Consider the following 20,733-nt stretch of genomic DNA (forward strand, 5'->3'; position numbering starts at 1 on the left):
ACCAGCGGTCAAACAGCACAATGCTAAGCTCACTCCTCCTTCAGTGTTCAGGGAAGTGGTCTATGGTCACATCTTACAGCAGACTTGTATGACTTCATGTTCCTAATTCTATTTGTAGAACAGAGCTATTTTAATCTAGGAATGATGTTATAAAATAAGTTATGTAAACATTTCTTTCTCTATAGGATGGCATAGTTTTCACTAACTAGTTGAAGCTAGATTGATGCTTCTCATGCCTGTCAGGTAGAAAGGTACTCTTTTCCCAAAGTTATTAAAGTCACAGATCTCTTGATTGCCTACCATGAGTGGTATTCCAACTTCGGCTCCACAACACAGGAACAGCCTTTTATACCTTTATGTGTTCTTTTTAACACTTGCAGAGTGAGTGCCAGCATCTAAGGGTATTTAGTGCTGGCTGTTAGTGATACACAACTGCATTGTGGTAGAGCATCACAATGAGGCCGTAACACCAGTTCACTCAGCATAGTCAAACTCCTCCTCCTCAGAAGGCATGAGACACTCCACACTCAAGGTCAAGAGCAACAAAACATTTGAAGTGCATTTTCATTTTTATTTCAAAACTTTAGACAAGTTACTTTAGTATATAAATTCAATTTTTTCCTCTTACAGAATATAAAGATAATTCCCTCATTACTTCAGTATAAAGTGTTTTACAAGCTTGAAGACAATTGCATAAGTGTTTCTCATATAGGATATCAGAAATAAAGCAGTCTTTCTACAGACATTCAGACAGGTGACTACCTCAGAAACAGCATAGCAGTTTAGTCAAATACAAGTGAACACGTGACACTACAGTTGTGAAAGTTCAAGTAAGGCCAAGTCAGTAAACATTGTTAAGTCATTGCAAATAATAGTGGAAAGTTTTGTGAGACATTGCAAGGGATGGATGGTTTCATAGTATAATACTCTTAAATCAAGGATTCAGAGGGATTTAGCTAGAAGACAAGTGAATTCTTAAATGCTATAAAGCATATGCAAAGACCAAGCAGTGTACTGGTGTCAGTGGAGACTTCGTGCCTGTTCATCCTCAGCATGCTAAGACAAACTACAACCTCTTAAAACCAAGCATAAGAACCACTAATATTTGAGGAGATGCTTTTAAAATTCAAGTATGTCTTATTTTGGATGGTGTGTAGTTTTTATCTATTACTTCATCTTGTAAGAACATGTGAAGACAACGCTCGTTCTGTGCCAATGGGTGGCCTGCAACCCTGGAGAGAAAAAAACCAAGCATTAGTATGAACCAATTGAGCCTACTTGCAACTATCCTGGAGATCAAGGTTTTGTACCAATAACCTGTTGTTCTGCACTTGGGCACAGATCCCACTTTCACTTCACTGTTGGGAACTAGAATGCTGTCTAGTAGCAAGATTCATCACGCTTCCCCAGATGAAGTTAGTCCATAGGAACCCTGAGCTACCTCTGATCCCTTGGAAGCATGTTACATCATCTGTCACCTGCAATTGATGGTACTATCCAAGTAAGTGCTCATTCTACCATCAGGAAATCTAGAGGTAAGAAAGGCAAGAGGATTATTTTTTAAAAAAAGGTCTTAACACCTTTGCCATGGGACACCCTTCTAAAGGCCACTTATCCCCCCCCCTTTTCAGTGTCACCGAGCAGCAGCTCGTTGCAGCAGAACTGAAGCCTGGCTCCAGCAGGGGGTGCGAAGGCTTTCTGAAGGCTGAGGCATTGCTCCAGACAGAGACTGGACCTAACCAATGTCCTGGCCTGTATGGGCACAACTGCACACAACCAAGGGCTACCAGCCCTTCTGCTCATTGCACATGTGGTAGCTTGCAAACACAGGAGACAGAGCTTGCCTGTTCTAGGGGACACCAGCATCTCTACTGCAGATTTAATTTAAGCTGAAAAACCATCCTTTTAACAGTGAAGGAACTGAAATTTAATTAGGAGACACTCACTTGGAAGAAAATCAAAAGGTACTGCAATTGAACCCTTAAAATGCCATGTAGAGTCCTGTGTAGGTAAAAATCCAAAAGAATCAGATAGCTGAAAGTTCATCATTTATGGACACAAATACCTAATGCAGTTGGGTTTGAAAAAAGTACATCCAGTTGGTCAATCAAGACAGACTTCTTCCTTTAGGAGAGAAAGTCCCTCACTGTCCCAATGGCAGCTTGTTTGTAAGCCTTGTGGCCTCCATATCTGTCAGAACAATTCTACCCATAATGGAAGGCATCTGGTTGAACACATGCAATACATATTCAGCTCCAATGGCTCAGCACCACTTCCAAGCACTTCTGCGCATCTTCTTCAAATTTACCTATTAGTGTTTATTTCACCACAGAACACACTCACTTGTCATTGAGGGTGACCTATAATGAGGGAGCTGAGCTCTCCATTTCAGTATTGATGAATTATTTCAAGAGCAGTTATAAAAATGTATCCATCTTGCCAGATTCTAGAAAAAGGCCATCAGTCTCAAGCACTAGTTCACAAGGATGACAGACTAGAGTAAATAGTTTGAGTTTCTTAACCCATCAGAATGAAGTTACTGATGTTAAACTTCAAGGAAAAGATATATAGGAGGATGAGGCAGCAGCAAATTCCTTCTTTTTTTCAGGAAGGCTTGAAAATTGGTGGCTGAATTGCAAGACTAGATCTGATCTCTGCTTCAGCTCTTGGTTTCAAAGGAATACCTCACTCTGCATTGGCTTTCCCTCAATATTTTTCACCAAGGTGACCCTTACACATAGCGGCTGCTACTTCATGAATTTTCATGTATCTCAAAGTCAGGTTGAGACAGACAAGAGTGTTGAAACATAACCACCCTTGTGAATGTCACTGCATGTAGTATTGATGGTGGTGCCAGCAAACTGGCCCAAGAGAGCTGACTCAAGCTGCACTGTTGTGATTCAGATTTTACATCTAGAGGGACAAAGCTTCTCAATAAAATCCATCACTGTAGAACAATTTCTGAGAGAAAGAGGTCACGATATGTATGTTCGTGATTTATATGTTTAAAGTGAAGGTTGAGCTACCCCAGCCTAGGCCTCAGATGTGGGCCTCGGTGAGGCCTTGGAGCCTGTGGCGCAGTTAAGAATAAGTTTGTGGCGCAGTCAGAAATTATGTTAAGGTATAAAACAGTGTACTGAGCTATCTAGGTGTGAATTAGTATAGGTCTGCAGTGTGAAACTTTAGCCACCTTAAGACAGGAACAAACAATGTTTGCTTGCCAATGAGAGTGTGCTCACGATTGTAAAGTATCTGGAAGTGTATAAAAACTACTGTCTGTAAACAATAAAGGGAGAACGTATGATTAGCCACATTGGTTCAGATCTGCGTTTGTTCCTGTCCAGCTCACCCTTTTATTATAAGTCCCCGCTTTACATCTCACACTCCTGAATATTAAGAAACAGCATCAGTGCACCAAGCTTTTTTTTGTTCCAGTGTTATCAGTTATCTGAGGGACTCTTTAATTCCAGAAGCAAAGATTAGCTTTGATTATGCAATGATGTGAATGTACTACGCAAAGGACCTTCAGGTATAAGTTCACTAGTGCCCAGAGTACTTGGTAGAAGCCTTAAAGCATCTTCATGGTTCAAAACTTTAGTAATATTTACCTAATGAGTTGGTCATGCCTTTAGAATACACTGATGAGTTAAATTGCTATGATTTGTGCCTGGAAAGATTTATTCCAGATGTACTCACCTCTGCCACTACATCAATATCTACATTAATCTCTGTTTATGTTTTAAAGGAAGAAAAATTAACCAAGAAGTTTTACACTTCCACAAAATCTATTTATTACTTGCAGTAGGACTGAAAAATGGATACTGATAAACTGGCCATTCCATTTCTGTCAGCTATACGGTGTTTTTCAGAGTCAGGGTAAATATGACTGTTGCACACCAGCTGCTTCAGAACAACAATAGTCCTCTTCCATGCATAATGCTAGACTCAGCATACAAAACTTCCAATAAATGCACTTTTTCTCCATTTAAGATAGAGCTCCAAGTCTGCATGGATAAAGGTTGTACTTTACAGTCATGACTATCTTGATTTTACAGCATGAAAAAAACCCAAACACATTCCATCTTAATACAGGATGCCTTGGAAGTTCATTCCACTTGTCTCTGAACAGCAAAAAGAGCAGTCTGAAGGATTTTACCAGTTCAGAACCATTCTAAAATGATTTGAGAAGCAGCTAAGTGAAGAAAAATTTCAGAGATTCCATATGGTCACACTTACTTGAACAGGACAGACAGTTTTAGTCAACTAGTCACTTGCACCTTCAAGACACATGCCTGAACTAACAGTAACTGACAAGTACATTTTCTTAAGTTCTGGCGTAACTCACAGGCATCCTCCGTTCCTGTTAAACGGCATTACTATTGAACAAGATTAGAATGCCAGGGGAACTGACAGGCTTGAACTCCCTGAGGGAGCAGTCCCAAATCCAGTTAGTCTGAAAAAGCATTAACCAGAAGAGCTGGTTAACTGACAACACTCCTTACCAACTGTTTGAATCTACACTGTTAAAGACATTAAACCAGCTACTCAGGTCAGTGTACAGACAGTGGTTAGTAGTGTCAGATGGTAGAAAAAAAAATCATAACTTTGTTACTCTAATTTCTGCTCACCCTTTGAAAGGCGGGGACAAAATCCAAAGTGACTATTTCAAACTATGTGTGCATACCTCGAGTAGTGTTTTTAATTCAGAATTTTCAGAAAGATTCTCAAGATGATTAGAGAAAATATGCATCATCACACAAACTTATAATATCTCACATCTGCAATCAAAGTAAACTTCTGTAAGTCCACTGTAAGCTCTACTGTTCACCCAGTTGGAAGATATCTTACCAGAAATTATAAAGCAGAATTATTTTGAACACTATAATTTTAGTAGCAATTTGCATAAATTAACAACAACACTAACAGTCATTTCAGCTGTTCAGGTAAGCACTAAGATATCCAAACTAAACATGGGATAAGTAATGTTAATGCATCCTACTGCAAGATTATGTGGAAGTTAATATTCTGAACCTAGTGCAGTTACCATCCTTAGGAGGATTAGTAGCTTAAATTCAATTTTCCAGGGCTGAGCTCCAGGTTTGTCTCTAAATAACCAGATCCAACACTTACTTGTTTATGAATTGTTCAAGAGCCTGCTTCCTTTCCTCTATAAAGGAATCATCAAATATACCATCATCTCCTCGGAAGGGGAGCTGGCGGAGAAGAGCTTTGCCTGGTAGAGGTGGTACCACAACCTGAAAGATTTACAGAAGTGTCCTTAAGTGCAGCCTATAAGCAAGTTCATCCACCTCTTCCTCCTAGAAGACCCAACTCACCAATCACAGTCCTACTGAAGTAATAAAACATAAGCAGACAAGAACAGTACTTGCCCACACAGGTAAGCTGAAATCACGTAGTTTATCTCTGAATTAACTCAAAACTACTAAAACAAAAAGCCTCTGGCATTGCAGCACTGAGGCTTGATAAAAAGACTGATACACTGGTTTATTTCTGGGCATTTTCAACCACAGTATCTGCTTTTTATGATACATGCTTTATAACAATGTAAACATTTCAGCGTCATGACTGTATGTCTGTGAAGAGCTGTATTTACTTTTCACTTTACTCACCTTGCTTTCTCTTTCTAGTTCATTCCTTAGCCATTCAAAGTCACTATATCTTCTTCTGACTGTAGATTCTTTCAGTTTGAAGATAGGTAGATTTGTCTGAAAACAAGAACACAAGCTATTGATTAGACAGATTAGAACTTTTGATAAGCAGAAGCAAGAACAAAGCTGTTAAGTTACACAGTAGCTCCAATTAAGCAACAACAGCAGTCCTGAGAAACATTTAAGATACAGAAATAGAGATAAGGCTCTAAGCCAGATAAGTAAGCTGTGCCTCAAACTGCATTGCTATGAGCCTCATTTATACGGTATCCCAATTACTGGTATTTTGTCATCACACCACCAAGCAGAAGAGCTGATTTGCTGGCCACTGGAGATGTTTCTAAGGTTGCAGAAGCATCTGCTATTCTTACTGTCTCAGGAGCCAGATTCCCAATATATACAACATTGGAGGTGGGGAGGGAAGGGGGAAGAAATTCTTATTCCACACAAGTTTCTCTTACTGCATTCAAGGGAATGTTTCAGATATCAGCATAGGACATTAGCCAAACCTCCTGTACTTTTCTACTCCCTGATACAACATGGCCTCCAACATCTTCAAAAGCAAAACCTCTAAGTCTTATAGTGAATCCATCCAACTGATGAAGATTTGATAGCATAAGCTGCCAAGTTTGGGTAGCTCCAGAGAAGCCATAAGGCTGAGAAGCATGACAACATTCAGTGCTGAGGAGATCAGACTGTTTGACTACAGAGTTAAACCAAGCAGAGCGTGATTAGGGAGAGCTTTGCTGAACAAGGCTAGGAGGCAGCACCCAAACCTAACATCCTTGAAAGGGACACCACATCGGAGCAAGGTTATAATTCTGCACAAGACCATGTTAAATACACAGGCACCCTTGCTACAAGTCCTTATACTAACTTGTGTGAGAGCCTGCATTACTTCTGTTCATTCTCGGGGTGCAGTGTTATCCCACTTCTGCAATCCAACTCACACGTTATTTTAAAAGTAGACACTGAGAGAATCTTCTCCTAGTGACATCCTGGCTAGAACACTACAAAATTGTTTCTAGGAGTTATGACCTCCTAAAAGTAAGAGCATGAGCCTGTAATTGCCATACACAACCAGAAGTCACAGAATAATGCCTACTGGTGTCAGACTGCAAATTCAACAACAGCCTTCATATACTTTTAAAGAAGCCTCTTGAGGAGCACCCTAGGAAGCTGATGTTCACTTGGGACTACAGTTACCTCCAGCTTTCCTGATGGCAGATGCACAGTACTCATTCTTAGCTACTGCCTTTTACTTTTTGTTGTTTTGGTTTTTATCTTCTAGGCCACCTAACTCAGTATCTGGCCACTGTTTGAGTAGATACCCCTGTACAATATCATTTGTAGCATGATATGCTTAAGCTATCACTAGGTAATACTTTTGGCTGCTCAAAACACGTTTAATTGCAGATATTGCACTAGGTAGGTCCATGACTATGGGTCATTGTATTGCTGCTAGCCAGTACTGTCTGTCACACAAAAATACTTGATAAGTTAGTTGTGTACTTTCACATTATGCAAGTTAGTTCATAATTTACAAGTCATGAAGTATAGAACAATATTTTGTTACAGTACCTTATTGCTAAATGTTTAAAAGCATTCAAGTTCCCTTTCCCAGGTAAAATATTGTTGATTGTGCTAGCAACTAATAATACAATTGCATTTAAGACTTACGTCAGAAGTCAGGCTTTATAAATAAACGCTCTTGTCTCAATAGTAGGAATACTATACTCAAGAGTGAATGTAGCTAGGTTCCCCAGAATGCATGAAGGAGATTCTCAGAAGTTAAGTACTGGATTATTTTCCTCTGCTTTCAGCTATTGTTTTTTTAACCAAGTTCACCATTACACAGTACAACATCAACTCTTTGTCAGTGTCTCAGGTAGAAAGTCCTTTAAAATATTTAACATATAGGTTCTCACCTGCAGAAAATATTAATTTCTTCTCTCAAGTTACTAAAAAAGGGATTGGAACTGGATAAAAGCAGCTAAAAAACGTAAATTTACAGGTCTTCAGGAACTCTTTTCATGCTTCTAGGCATGAAGTCTATAAAAGTTAATCTCTAAATAACATATCGGGCTTACAAGTACAATGTGGGGGTAGAAGTGCCAATTGAGCTCACTTTACCTTCTACATACCCTTTTCAAATTTGACATCCTAGCCCAGCTATCAAGTTGGGGAAAAGGACAGAGTTCTTTGCTTTCCTTGTGAGTTGAAAAATCTTCTCAAATTTTGATCATAAGTACCATAAATATTCAGATTGTAAAGTATGTCAAAAGGCATCGACTAAATTAAGAGTCTTGCAAGTCACAACTTGACGACAACTATATTCTAAAACAAAGTACATGTTTGCCTGGTCTGGATATGAACTAGAGCTATCTACTGAGATCAATTTCTAAATCTCATGTTTCTTTAAACCCAGAAAATGCAGCAATTCTCCTTCCTCTAGAAGTGAGTACTGAAAGAGCAGTGTTCCTAAGCATCTGAAGTTACTGTATGGGCCTTTGTCACTAAGGATTATTGCCCTGTTTGAGCAGACCACCCTTTGCTTCAGTAGGATGGGCTTCTGCACACCCTACCGCCTCCATCTCCCATGGATAGAGAGTTTTCATTAAGCAAGCCAGACACCTCCTGAAGCATGGGCTTTCATTGGACAAGAATTTGGTAGAAGGACACAATCCTGAAGAGTCAACAGAAACTTTCATTTTCTATTAAATTGTCATTTCAAGACAAGGCAGGCTATCAAAAATATTATTCTCTGCTTGACATTTTATGTCGAGTTATCCTTGTTCAGTCACTAAGGTGCCACCAACTATTCTGAGTACTTCCTGTGCTTTGGTTGTCTGCTAGAACAGAGACAAGAGTAAGGCACAAAACTTTAAGTCAGGATAGTTTCATTTTTATGAGCATTTCTGCCCATGCTCATTCAGCATTATAGTGTCAACTTTCTGGCCTGCTGAGCTGCTAAGTCTACTATCACAAAACTCAGGACAGCATGAAACATGGAACAGCCCCTGGAGCACACAGTCCATTCCTGTAATAATTTCAGCACAATTTCTGCAGCAATTCTTTCTTCAGCAGCGTAATAGTTATACCATTAATTAAAAAAAAAAAAAAAATTCAACAGCTTCCTAGTCCAAAATCATGCTACTTAGCAGTTTGAATGCAAGCCCTCAACCTGAAAGGACTATGCATCACCCAAGATGTTAGGCAACTGTAAGTCACTAGTTAAAATTGCAGATAAATCATTGTTGTAAAAGGACAAACAAACCAGTTCTGCAGAAGTCACACACAGCCCAAAATCCAAAGCCATAGAAAGTCAAGACAGATTTTGTATAGCACTGTCTCTTTATTAGACTGTATGTAGACACCATTAGGCTTTCTCTGACAACTGTCAAGCAGCCTGTATTTTGCTAGGGCAGTTAATGGCCCGACAGTACACCAGAATAAATATTGTCAAAACTGGTACCAATCTACATTACATAATTAAACCACAGGTGATAAACTCAGATCCTTAAGTCACTCCTGCATTTGTCCACTCAGATGCCAAACAAACTTTCTACAGTCATTTGGCTAGTGCTTGACAAACTAGAAATGGGAAGCAGTGGTTCCTTACTAAAATACTTCAGGGCAAAATCTATGTTCACAGTAAGCATGTTTCTTCAGCTTCATTTATGTCACTGTAACATATGCAACTTTGAGCCAGACTCTAAATTCAGGAGATTCCCAGTTCACCTCAGAAGCAAATGACAATCCTAAACCAGTGGCTTAGATAACCAGGTAACAGTCTTCCAGCTCTTAATAGAGTCACTCCCTAAGCTATGCCCAGTTCAAAGCTGAAAATTTTTTTCTGTATGCAAGTGAAGAGAATTTCACAAGCAGAATGCAAGTAGTTTGAGTAGTAGTCATTACTGTCCATTCAGCTTCAGACCCAGTCATCCAATGCAGCCATTCTGGTAAAAAAATTACCTTAAACGCAGGAGGAAAACTACAGTAATTTATTTGTTTATAATTAGTTTAAATTAATAAAATAACTCTAAGTATTTTTAAGTGTTAGTTTTTAGACTAGCTTATCCACTGAGTGGAAGTGTCTTGGAAATAGTCAGACTTGCTCCCAAAAATTTGTTTCCAGACATAAATCAAATGCAAATAGCATTTGGGTTCCTTCAAAGACCATGCTGATACTCCACAAGATTGTATGATAATGCAGCCCAGTCCATCCCCACAATAGCAAACTCCCCAGATGTTGATGTTCAGCATAGCTTGAGGTAAATTTGGTTAATTTCTTCATCTGCCACCACAACATTCAGCACTGCATTGCCCAAATGTTGCACTCCTAACACACTGAGAATAAAGCTGCACTGTTGCCACAGCACCTATTTTGATGTCATCTTTTCAAGTAGGTTATGGTAGCCTTGAGAGAACTCTATTTCCATTAAAATAGAGTGAAAGAAAACACACAGTTCACTTTTGATAAAAGTTTGTGGCTTTGACTCTAAGAAGCTAAATTCAAGCATCTTGACTGTCTCATGCAAGCTGTAATCTTTGTCAAGAGCCTACACCCTTTGACTACATTTACAGTCAAAGCGAGCTCTGGGGTATCACAGTAAATAGCATTCAGGGTAGATAAAAAAAAAGTATTACTATTTTCTTAACATAAGAGCCTGCTGTCCTTTAGTACAAGAAACTGGCTCCAGCAGTCCACTGTTATTGCAGAAACCCTGCCATTGGTTTGTTTCCTTCCCAACTCAACATAAGCAGCTACCTCTCAATTCCCTACAATTATAAAAAGCAAGAGTAAAGGAAAACATGCTTTAAACTTCAGTCTAGAATTTTAGATTTTTGCTGGGTATATTACTGAAGGAAAGCTCCTTCCCCACTGCAAAATGTCAGACTAAAGACTGTTATTTTTCTAAGTTTCAATCCTTTTCCAAAACAGAGTTCTATCTCCCTTTTCTCCATTTCGTGTCCAGATCTACTGAAGGTACATCATATTAAAAAAAATATAAAGTTAAGGGAACACTGAAAAATCTGACTATGGAAGTTTTAAACAATGCTGACTTAAACTATACCAAGAACTTTCAAGCTTCCCACTCGGCAGTACTGGAGCTATGGAGCCAGCATGTTTTTTCTACCTTGAAGACTAAAGACAGTGAAATTCTAATAGCAACATAATGTCAGACTATCATAACGTTTGCCAAATCCAGTGCTTTGAGTCCAGAGTTGCTCTGTGAAAAATGAGCATAGGGATGCCCGTATTTTTACCAAAAAGCATCTATCATCACCTGAACAAGTTCAACGACATCATAAACAGCTGAATTATGGTATGCCACGGTTAAAAGACCCTAGATAGGGTGAGTCAAGAAAAAGAGATTGCTTAGTGATTCTTTATTCTTCAGGCTTCATGCTCAGAAGCCAAAAATAAAAACTGGACCCTGATTTGAAAACACATTTGGACAAAGACTTTTACAACACCCAGACAGAGCTAGTAACTAGATCGGGGTTAACAAGTCAAAGCCTCCTGTGAAATACCAAATATTCATCTGAAAGAGAAGGGATTGCTACTTTTACACAATTCAAGGTATAACAGCCATATGGCTCTGATTTGACCCACTGTAATGTTCTTACTCATTCCTCATTAGGAATGACTGAAAAGAGATCACATTAAGTTGATGTTTTAGCATCATTACTGACATCTATCAGCTACAGTCAAATAGGGATAAAAAAAATTAGTGAATTGCTGAAGTTGCTAATTTTTTATCAAAAACTAAACTTTTGATATGCTTTGTCAGCTAGAGACTGTATAGCATCCCTATACTTCAAATACACAAGAAAAAAAGCAGTAAGTTAACTAGCTTAAAAGTGGGTCTACAAAGTAGCAAAAAATTCTCTTCATATTTCCAGTTTTACTGGAGCAGTAACACAACACTTCTAAGTAGCCACTAAAAGCTATAGAAAGGCTTCCAACTCCTGTTCATTAATCTGCAGCATATCTTAACACTCAGAGGGTGCTACAGCTTAGGCCTATAGAAATAATCTCTGAAGCTTTATTTCCAGGTCTAGAGGTGGCTCTAAACCACTTAATATATAGCTTCATTTTCTTCTGGATTTTAGAGTAAAGCTGCTATACACTAGCTTATAGTTATACTTTCAAATAGGCTTTGTGGCCAATACAAACTATACTGTCATATGGGAGAATCTTCTGGGACATAACATAGATTTTTAATTGTATTCTTAAGAAATAACCATAGAAGGAACAATTTATGGATCTGTTGGTAAAACACTTGTTTTTATACCTTGACTAGAAGGTTAGGGCTTCTCCATCCTTTTTATGTTATAAATCAGAGTAACAACAGCAACTTCAGACCCTTTACTCAGTGTTACAGTGTTGCTATTGGACACGAAATGAGTACACAGAAGCTTGGTAAGTTTAAAAGAGAAAAAAGAGAGAGTTTTATTTGAACATCTGGTATTTGTAGAATTCTAAAGGTGACTGTGGATTGGAGGATGGAATTACCACCTCTCCAACTACACTGGTCAAACCAACAGTTCATTAATTCTCTCCTCCCACAAAGAAGAATGCAAAACAATCATTATTTACATGAACAGTGTGTGAGAACTCTAGTAGAAATATGTAAACATTATTGGAAGGTTAAAGAAGTTTTATGAGAATTTTAAGACTTTCAAAAGAACTGTAAAAGAAAACACTTTTAAAAACCAGGGTAACATCTCACCCTTTTTCCGTTAAAAAAGAAAAAAGAAAATGAACAATATTGAAAGGGAAAAGTTAACACTTTTAAAAATCAGGGTAACATTACAGCTCCACAGGTTATTTGGATTATGCTCCTGTTAAAACAGCCTCCAGTAGTGCAACTTGCATTGCTTTACCAAGTGAAAAAACTTTAAATAAAATACTTCCCTTACTGTCAGAAGACACAAACCTCTGCTGCATCATTTACTTCCCCAGATGAAAAGCAGCAGAGACCAGACTGCTCTCAAGTTCAAGCTGACACTTTTTCAGCAAGCCATCTAAAAATAAACACGTATCAAAACTCCCTAGCATCACATGCCTACCTGGACTACAGCCATCTGTCCTATAAAGATTAGTCATAGTTCCATTTGATTTGGTCTGCTCTGCACTGTACTAGAGTGCAATCCTAAAAAATGACAATCAATGCCTGCACTGTATGCACTAAAATAAAAGGAGTGCAAGTCACCAGTTAATATTTTAATAAGAAGCACTATTCAGATACTTGGTTATTTTACTTACACAGTAACAGATATCAATGCCAAACTAGTTTAGTACCTTTGGACCAGCCTCTTGAATCTAGTTTAATTACAAACCTGTACAGAAAAAAAAACCCAGCTGCTCAAGAGTAAATCCACTTTACTTGCTTTGGAAGTTTCTTTCGTCCAAGCCATTCTATTTCTCTGTCTCCCTAATCAGTGCCCTTGGAAATTCTTAGCCTTCTAGCTATCTTTTTCTGAATTACTGCTTGAAGGATCAGTTAATGTTTGTGAGGATGCAGTACCCAGACTGTAGAACAGAAAAAACGGTCACCTGACTCACTGCATTTTTATTCTTTGTAGAGGAGTCTGAGAATACCTAACTGGTAGCAGCGTCTAGAATGGGTTTTAAGAGCATAATTTACTACAGTTAGAGCAGACTTGCAGTGTTATGCAAGATTTGTGGTAGTAGAGAAATAGAGAATTACTGCTGATTATGCATCCGTAAACATGGATCCATTGAGTCAGTGTTTAGTCATGACTCCACCACAAGCTTCAACTATTAAACTGTACAATGCTGAAGACAACTACAGGAATGGCAGATTTGATTCTTTAGTGGTGGGGGAAGAATCTGGAGCTTCAAACCCTGCCAAACATGAAGGACAGGACATTTGAAACTGTTCAAGGACAAATCATTTCAAAAACATATTCAAGAGCACCACTTTGCAAAACATGGCACAAGATAAGTGCTTTCTGAGCAAATTCAACTTTCAGTTCATTTTCTGTCTTACTCTGACTTGATCACAGCAGTCAGATTTCAATCAACGAATCACAAGTCAGACCACTATAAACATGCTGAAATATAAATATTGTACCCAAACTAGGTCTTGAAAAAATTGGTAAAGGAGAGAACAGGACTTTCAAAAGCAACTCGAGTTCAGCAGTACTCAGTTAAACTTCCCCAATTCCTTGAAACCAATACTATTCTTAATACTGCAGGCACTTCACAGCCTGTGTATTCATTTCCTTCCCCACACTGGACCTACACAGTCAAGCACCTCTGCAGGTCCACAGAAGTCTTTCTGCAGAAGATACAGGAAACCTGACTGGTGCCCTAAAGAGCACTGGTACCACCCAACTATTGCATTTCACAATGGAAGCACAGCAAGACATTCCCTTTCTACACCACAAGACAAGCAACTGCACTATGGAATATCAAAAAGCAAAGGCATGCTTTAGTGCCAAATTTAGTAATACTGATTAGAGGCAAGAGGCCATTGAACATTAAAGAACAGAGCTAAGATGACAAAGGCTTTTAGTTTGGCTTTAGTTTGACAAAAAAAAAATCTTTAACTATTTGTACTAATAGCTCCTCTAACAGGTATTTTATTATACTTCTAACTGTCAGGTTGAATATCAATGATTTCTCTGCAAGTTCTCACTAACCGTAACAAGATAATTTAGCCTTTCAGTCTAGGTGTCAAACCCAACCAAAATGGGCAGCGCAGAAGTCACTTTTACTTCTACAGAAACAAAACCAGATGAAATAGTGTTAACAGTTTATTTCCAGATCACTGAATATTCTGAGTTCAAAGGGATCCACAAAAATCACGAAGTCCAACTCTTAAGTGAACAGCCCATATGGGGTTTGAATCCACAAGCCTGGTGTTATTTAGCACCATGCTCTAACCAACTGAGCTATTCTCAGGGTTGCCAAAGGGATATTTCCCAAAATGTAGCAAGTTCCTGGACATCCATATGCTTTGTTGACAGTATTCTAACCAAAGTGCTTATCTCCTATGGCACTGCCTTTACAATGGGTGTATGGCTGCGACATGTGACACCAGCCACTGATCAGTCAGCTTGTAAAGCTTAAGTCTTGTCTCCTTAAAGGATTTAACAACTGAAGCTATTGCACAGAATCTGCTTGAGCAAAGACCTTCCTTTCGACCCACTTATCGAGAAAACTATGTCTCAACTACAGCCAGAAGACAAATGATACCTGGAATTGAACTGAGGACTAACACATGCTGTAGGACGCCAATATGATAATTGTAATTTGTTCAGTTCACTTCCTGGAATTCAGAAAGAGAACTGGTTTTTAGTCCATAAATAGTAAAGGTATTCCCATGCCCTTATTCAAGAGTGTTGACTTGAACAAGCCCACCCTGAAAAGGTCTAATAATAACAGAAGAGCTAATAAAGACTTATGACAAACAGCACACAGGGGTATTTACACTGAGAACTTGACTTTTGGTTCATATTTTTCCTCAAGAGGAAAGGGCAATTAAGTAGTTTACTGTATTCCTTTAGCAGGCAGTCTAGTTGATTATGCTAGTTTTAAATGCTGCATAATCACTATATTGTGATCATCTAGATGCCTTCAGATGAGATAAGTACTGTATCAAGTTTTATTTCGCTAGACAAAGCACTTAGAGCTTTATATCCTGCTGCATTATTCCCAGTCTAGCTGACCCTAAAGCCTTCACACACAAAGGACACCTCAGAATGGTACAAATGTTCTGCCTGATGCTGCTGATGGAAAGCAAATTCTCAAGTACCCTGTTAAAAACATGACCTATGCAAATTTGCTATTTTAGCACAGCAGGATGACATTTTCTATCACTTATTTCCAAACAAGATATTTGACTTTCATTGCTAGGCTGCACTGTAGTGGCACATTGCCACACTGTGTGCCTTATAGTGGTTGCTACAGTGGAAAGCTTTCTGTCATCACCTTGTCCAGCTTGCCAAGAACAGACTGTTATTTAATGCACAGACTCAGCTCAGAAAGTCAATACTTTGGCCAACTGTCCATCTGTGGAGTAAGCTGTCTGGCTAGAAGTGCTGCATAAGGCCTATCTGCAGCACTCCTCTCAAGACTCCTTAAATGCTTGTCAAAGCACCATGCAACTGCCCTAACACACAGCCACTCTGCACAGAGATATTCACTGTGACAAACGTGACAAACCTTCCTAAGTTCCAAAACACTACTGCCTTGCTTATGCAGTAGCGAACTGCTGAGCAGTCTACCCAAAACTTTAGAGTTCCCCATCAGGCTTTCCAACTTCCACCAGAACTTGATGAGTACAGCATTACAAGAACTAAAGCATGAAGTTGTTCCACTTGCTGCTTTCCAGACAACAAATATGCTTCAATTGCAGTACCAGTAGAAAGCTTGCCAATAAGTTTTGGGGAAACTCTGCAGTATTTCACACACATATGTTTTGCAAGATACTTTTTATCAGATATCACTTCAAGAGTCTGCTAGCAAGTTCAGTCTTTCCAGAAAACCCCAAAAGTGAAGCTTTGAGATTCAGACAAAGATAGAATTACAGAATCTGTAAACACCATGACAATGGTACAAGTGTAATTGTCTCAACACAAACTTGAATTTCAGCATCCTCTCTGACAATGTTTCTGGCTTAGAATGATCTCCAGCTGTAACATGAGGCTGCAGTCCTTTAGCTTTCATCAGAATTTGGCAGCAGTTAAGCCATCCATTTCTGCACACTTAACATCTTACTGCTGGTGTTACTTGAAGACACAGCCCTCCAGATATGATACAGGTAACTCACACCATCTTCTCAGGTTTGCTCTGCTGCTGCTACCAGCACTGTTGAGGGAAACTGCACATCAGCTGCTACTTTCTTACTTTCTGTGACCACAGGCACGTGTCAAACCACAGAGGCCACTGGTGACTATTGTCAGCCACACTCCAACAAGCAGCTTATGGTACTAGCCTATCTTTCACAAATACAATACCACAGCAATCCATGTTTGAATTCTTCCTCTGTGCTGAAATTCGCGTATGAGCGACACGGTCCATGTTCTGCTGAGAAGCAGTTAATTGATGCAAGTTTAGACAGTGATCATAATTCTGCATGACTTGTATTACTTGCTCTGTAGCCTTCCAGCACCAGAGACATAAAACACAAATTTACACAATTCCCAAGTTCATGGCAGCTATGAACTATGTGTATGGCAGTGCACAACTGGAAAGGGAATGATCAAAGAGACAGTCCTGTATACTGACATGTACAGATGCAAGCAAGGAGGGTGGAGGATGTAATGTTTACATAGTAGTCAGTCTGGGAGGAAGAACAGAGGAAGGTCACAGTACTATCACAATGTACATTTGTTCAAATCATTCTCGGTCTTCTTTTCAACAGGAATCCAGAATTTTCTACCCCAAACACGAGGTGGGCTAAGACTAACCTGTCTCAAAACCTGTTTTTCTGCTTCCCTTTCTGATTAAGAACTTCAGCTGAGTATTTAAAAAAAAAGTTATTTTTTTAATCACAGGAAGTTTGACATAATTCCCAAGGCCATATCATGGCCAGGTCCTTTTTAGATCATCTTCCCTGGATTCAACCACTCCAAACGCTCAGTCTCATGGAAAGAAACGTCATCAGGAACTTAAGGTGCAAATACTTTCCAGCAAGATAGAATTACATCTTTCTTCTAAGTGGATTGCTAGGGTTCTGATAAGGGCAGTGGAATGCAACACAAATCTGCAAGTTCTAGTTTGATTTCACACTGAGGCCAAACATAACCTACAAGTGTGTTAGTTTATTCTTCATGCCCCATAGACACATTCTGAAACACAGAAATAGCTACTGAACATGGCAGTTTATAAGCACCAGAAATAAAGAAGTATCCTCTTTAGTAGCTTTAGATTTCAGGTGATTTTTCTTTTTCAAGTAAGGTTACATCAAGCTGGGGACTTAGACCTTTAAAACCAGAAAATTCACACAAGGTTAAGTCTTGTCTGGTGAATTTTAGTGACCGAGGCAGCAGCCCTCAGCTGTATCCCTCCCTGCTGTGAAGAACACACATATTGCAGAGAATGTGTGTAGGTAACCAATGAAGCTTCATCCTTTATTAATGACTGTAACAACTGACCAGTGGAGCTGTAAATAACCTGTGGAGCTGTAATGTTACCCTGATTTTTAAAAGTGTTAACTTTTAAATTGTATATAACAGTGCAAACAATTGTATATAACAGTGCAAAATTATAAGAGAGCTCAATTATAACAGTGCAAAGCTATACAAGGTAGCAGAATTAACCACAAACTATAAAAAAACCTCATCTGTAAGTATCCACCTTTCTCAACCCAGCTTATTTCTAGCAATGTAGACCAAAAGGGGTTCCCTGCCTCAAGGCCCTACCAGACACAGGCAAGGATTGTACTGTAGTCATTGCATTTTTTGACCATTCCTCTGGGCCCTGTTTATGAAAGTAGAAATGTCAGGGAACACAGTAATGACTTCACATCACAATTTTCTGAAGCTTAAGACTACTAGCCTTTGGGGCAAGTCACTGAACACAGCCCTTTAGCTAGGAAGGATTCTAGTGTTATTAAGAAGAAGTATTTGACAGCAGCACATCGTGAGAAACAGCCCTATTTATCAGGCACTACAATTTTATTTCAGGTACAAAAAAAAACCAGGAAGCCCTCCTCCACACACACACACACACCTTATCACTTCAGCTGGCTCTGATCTAGCACGTGCGCCCACTAGACTTATTTGGACCTTTCTCTGTGTACTTTTTGAGGCCGCTGGAATCCTGAACTTGACCCCCTCCTCAGGGCAGATCCACCCATATTACTCCATCTCAGAGACTGGAGAGTTTGCTCTCCTCTATTTACCTGGAGACAGACCAGCAATTGCTCACAGTACAGCGCTATTTCAGTCCGAGGGCAAGCTGTACACGGCAGAGCCGAAAGAGCACTTGTCCTTTGGTAATCTGAACAGAGCTGCATCGCCTTAGCTACCGGGAGCCCGTCACAGAGTTATCAACCCCAGGCCGAGGATGGAGATTCCACCGCGGCTCTGCCGCCGCCCCCCAGCGCCCCGCAGCGCAGTAGCCGTGACACGGGTCCTGAAGGACACGGCGGCGGGAGCCCGCCACCGCCACCCCGGCCAGCGCCGGGCGACACGAGAGCCCGACACCGCCAACCCGGCTCCCGGGCCGGGCCGGGCCGGCGCTGCCTCACCTTGACGCGGATCTCGTAGGTGGTGAAGCGGCCGCGGCCCACCCCCACCGTCTGCGGGTTGCCCACGTCGATCTCCAGGAAGTTGCTGGGCGGCCCGTAGGCGTCGTTGAGGTTCTGCGGCTTGCTGATCAGCCGCCGGGTGTCTGCGATCGTCTCGGCCATGGCGGAGCGGGCGCCTTCTCCCCTGAGCCAGCGACCGAGCCCCGAGCGCCGGTGCCGCCGCCGCCGCTGCCGCCGCCCGACCCGCGCCCAGCTGACTGGCCGATTACGCTCACCCGCGCCCGCCGCCCTCTCGCGCCCGCAAGGCACGCTGGGTAATGTAGTTCTCGGAGGCCGCTCCTCTGGCTCATGCCTGGTGCGGCCACCCGCCTTTTGAACTACACGTCCCGGCGGGCGCTGGGAGCGCGCCTCGCTGGCCGAGAGCGCTGATTTGTCAGGCCCGGCCGCCCCTTCGCTGGGTGCGGGTGGCGGAGGCGGTGGAGTTGGCGGGGGCGGGGGGGGGGAAGGGATGGCTCGGCTTTTCCCGCACATCTTCATTCTTCAGGGATTGAAAAGACTGGGTGGGAAATGCTGTACTTGCAAGGTGTTATGCAAAAGGAATCAAAGCGTTTGCCCGCTCTAAACGTAAGCTGGTGGAGATGCCCACCAAAAGCTTTTTGTTGAAAACAAAGTCTGAAATCACTGACCCAAGTGCAATCGAGGTGACGCTGTTGTTTGTGGTAGCCTTAAACCTTTTAAAACTTACTGCAATTTAAACAAATGTTACACGTTTAATAATAATATTAGCAACGGGGCCAGATTTTATGTCCTCATAGCTTGCAAAGCTAAAGAGTTCTTAAAGGCTAGCAAAGGAAAATTCTGTTTACAAAGTAAGTTAGTAAAATGACTTGAGAGAGCAAGAAAGACAGTGAGAGAAAGGGAGAAGCAGAGCTTGACAGAATTGTCCCCTTCCAAGACATAAGGTCTTTATTTCTCATTATCTGATTACGTAGGTGGTGTGTTACAATAAAAGAAGTATTTCTGAAAGTAGTGCAATGGTTACCTAGAACATCGGTGAATTGAATTTATATCAACCTGCTATTACTTCTAAATTTTTCTATCATCTTGGAGGACTTCAGACTTTTAAAATACCTGTTAAAAGTACCCCTCCAATAATTAAATGCATATATAATTTTCCTTCCATCTTTTCTTATGAAAGAGTTCTAGTAATGTTCCTTTACTATCCAGGTTGAGTGAGACTGTGTGAAAACTAGTGATATTTTTTCCAAAAATCTGCATAGGCAGCAGGTAAAATGGCAGGCTGCCTACAAATCACATCTGAGAGACACAAAGTTAACATCTGGCAAGTTTAGTTAGCTGTTGTCTGTGTTAATAAAAAGGTAATCAGAAAGCAGAGATGATCCCAAAGTTCAAAAATAGTTCATCCCCATAACCAGTATACCATGGGTGATTTGCTTGGTAACTTTTCTGTGAATTTCCTTGTCATCAGTCCTTCAGTGTTATTTCTCTCACGTACTAGATCACCTTCCTCTCTTCCACTAATAGCTGCCAACTATTCACTTTCTAATTATAAACAGAAATGAGGCTGACAATAATTTTACAAAGCAGGAATGAAGAGGATATTTACCTGAGTTATACTAGTTATTAAACTGGTTGTGCTGCAAGGCAAGGAAAAACTTATTAATTCCACTGAGATTACATATGCATCTGGAAAAGCTTTTGTTTGTTACACAACCTGTGCTGCCACATCTGACTGCAAATGTGAAAAAGAAAGAGAGCACTGGTGTTGTCTTAACTATAATACGTTGTCTTTCTCCTGGCCAAGCCTG

The 20,733-nt window shown here is 40.3% G+C and overlaps 1 protein-coding gene across 2 annotated transcripts; it reads right to left on the reverse strand.

Moving 5' to 3' along the window:
• Positions 1-550: 550 nt before the first annotated feature.
• Positions 551-19,187, reverse strand: SNX3 (sorting nexin 3). Of its 2 annotated transcripts, none has more exons than XM_068184201.1 (4): positions 18,905-19,187; positions 5,631-5,726; positions 5,131-5,255; positions 551-1,232 (listed from the first exon to the last, which is right to left on the reverse strand). In XM_068184201.1, exons 1-4 carry the CDS (start codon positions 19,064-19,066, stop codon positions 1,127-1,129), a joined length of 489 nt encoding a protein of 162 aa, XP_068040302.1. In that variant the 5' UTR covers positions 19,067-19,187; the 3' UTR covers positions 551-1,126. The 2 variants fall into 2 exon arrangements, with proteins under 2 accessions (XP_068040302.1, XP_068040303.1); XM_068184202.1 differs by lacking the exon at positions 18,905-19,187 and adding an exon at positions 18,557-18,685.
• Between the last annotated feature and the right edge of the window lie 1,546 nt (positions 19,188-20,733).

This window comes from Anomalospiza imberbis, chromosome 3, assembly GCF_031753505.1.
Source record: "Anomalospiza imberbis isolate Cuckoo-Finch-1a 21T00152 chromosome 3, ASM3175350v1, whole genome shotgun sequence".
Taxonomy (NCBI): Eukaryota; Metazoa; Chordata; class Aves; order Passeriformes; family Viduidae; genus Anomalospiza; species Anomalospiza imberbis.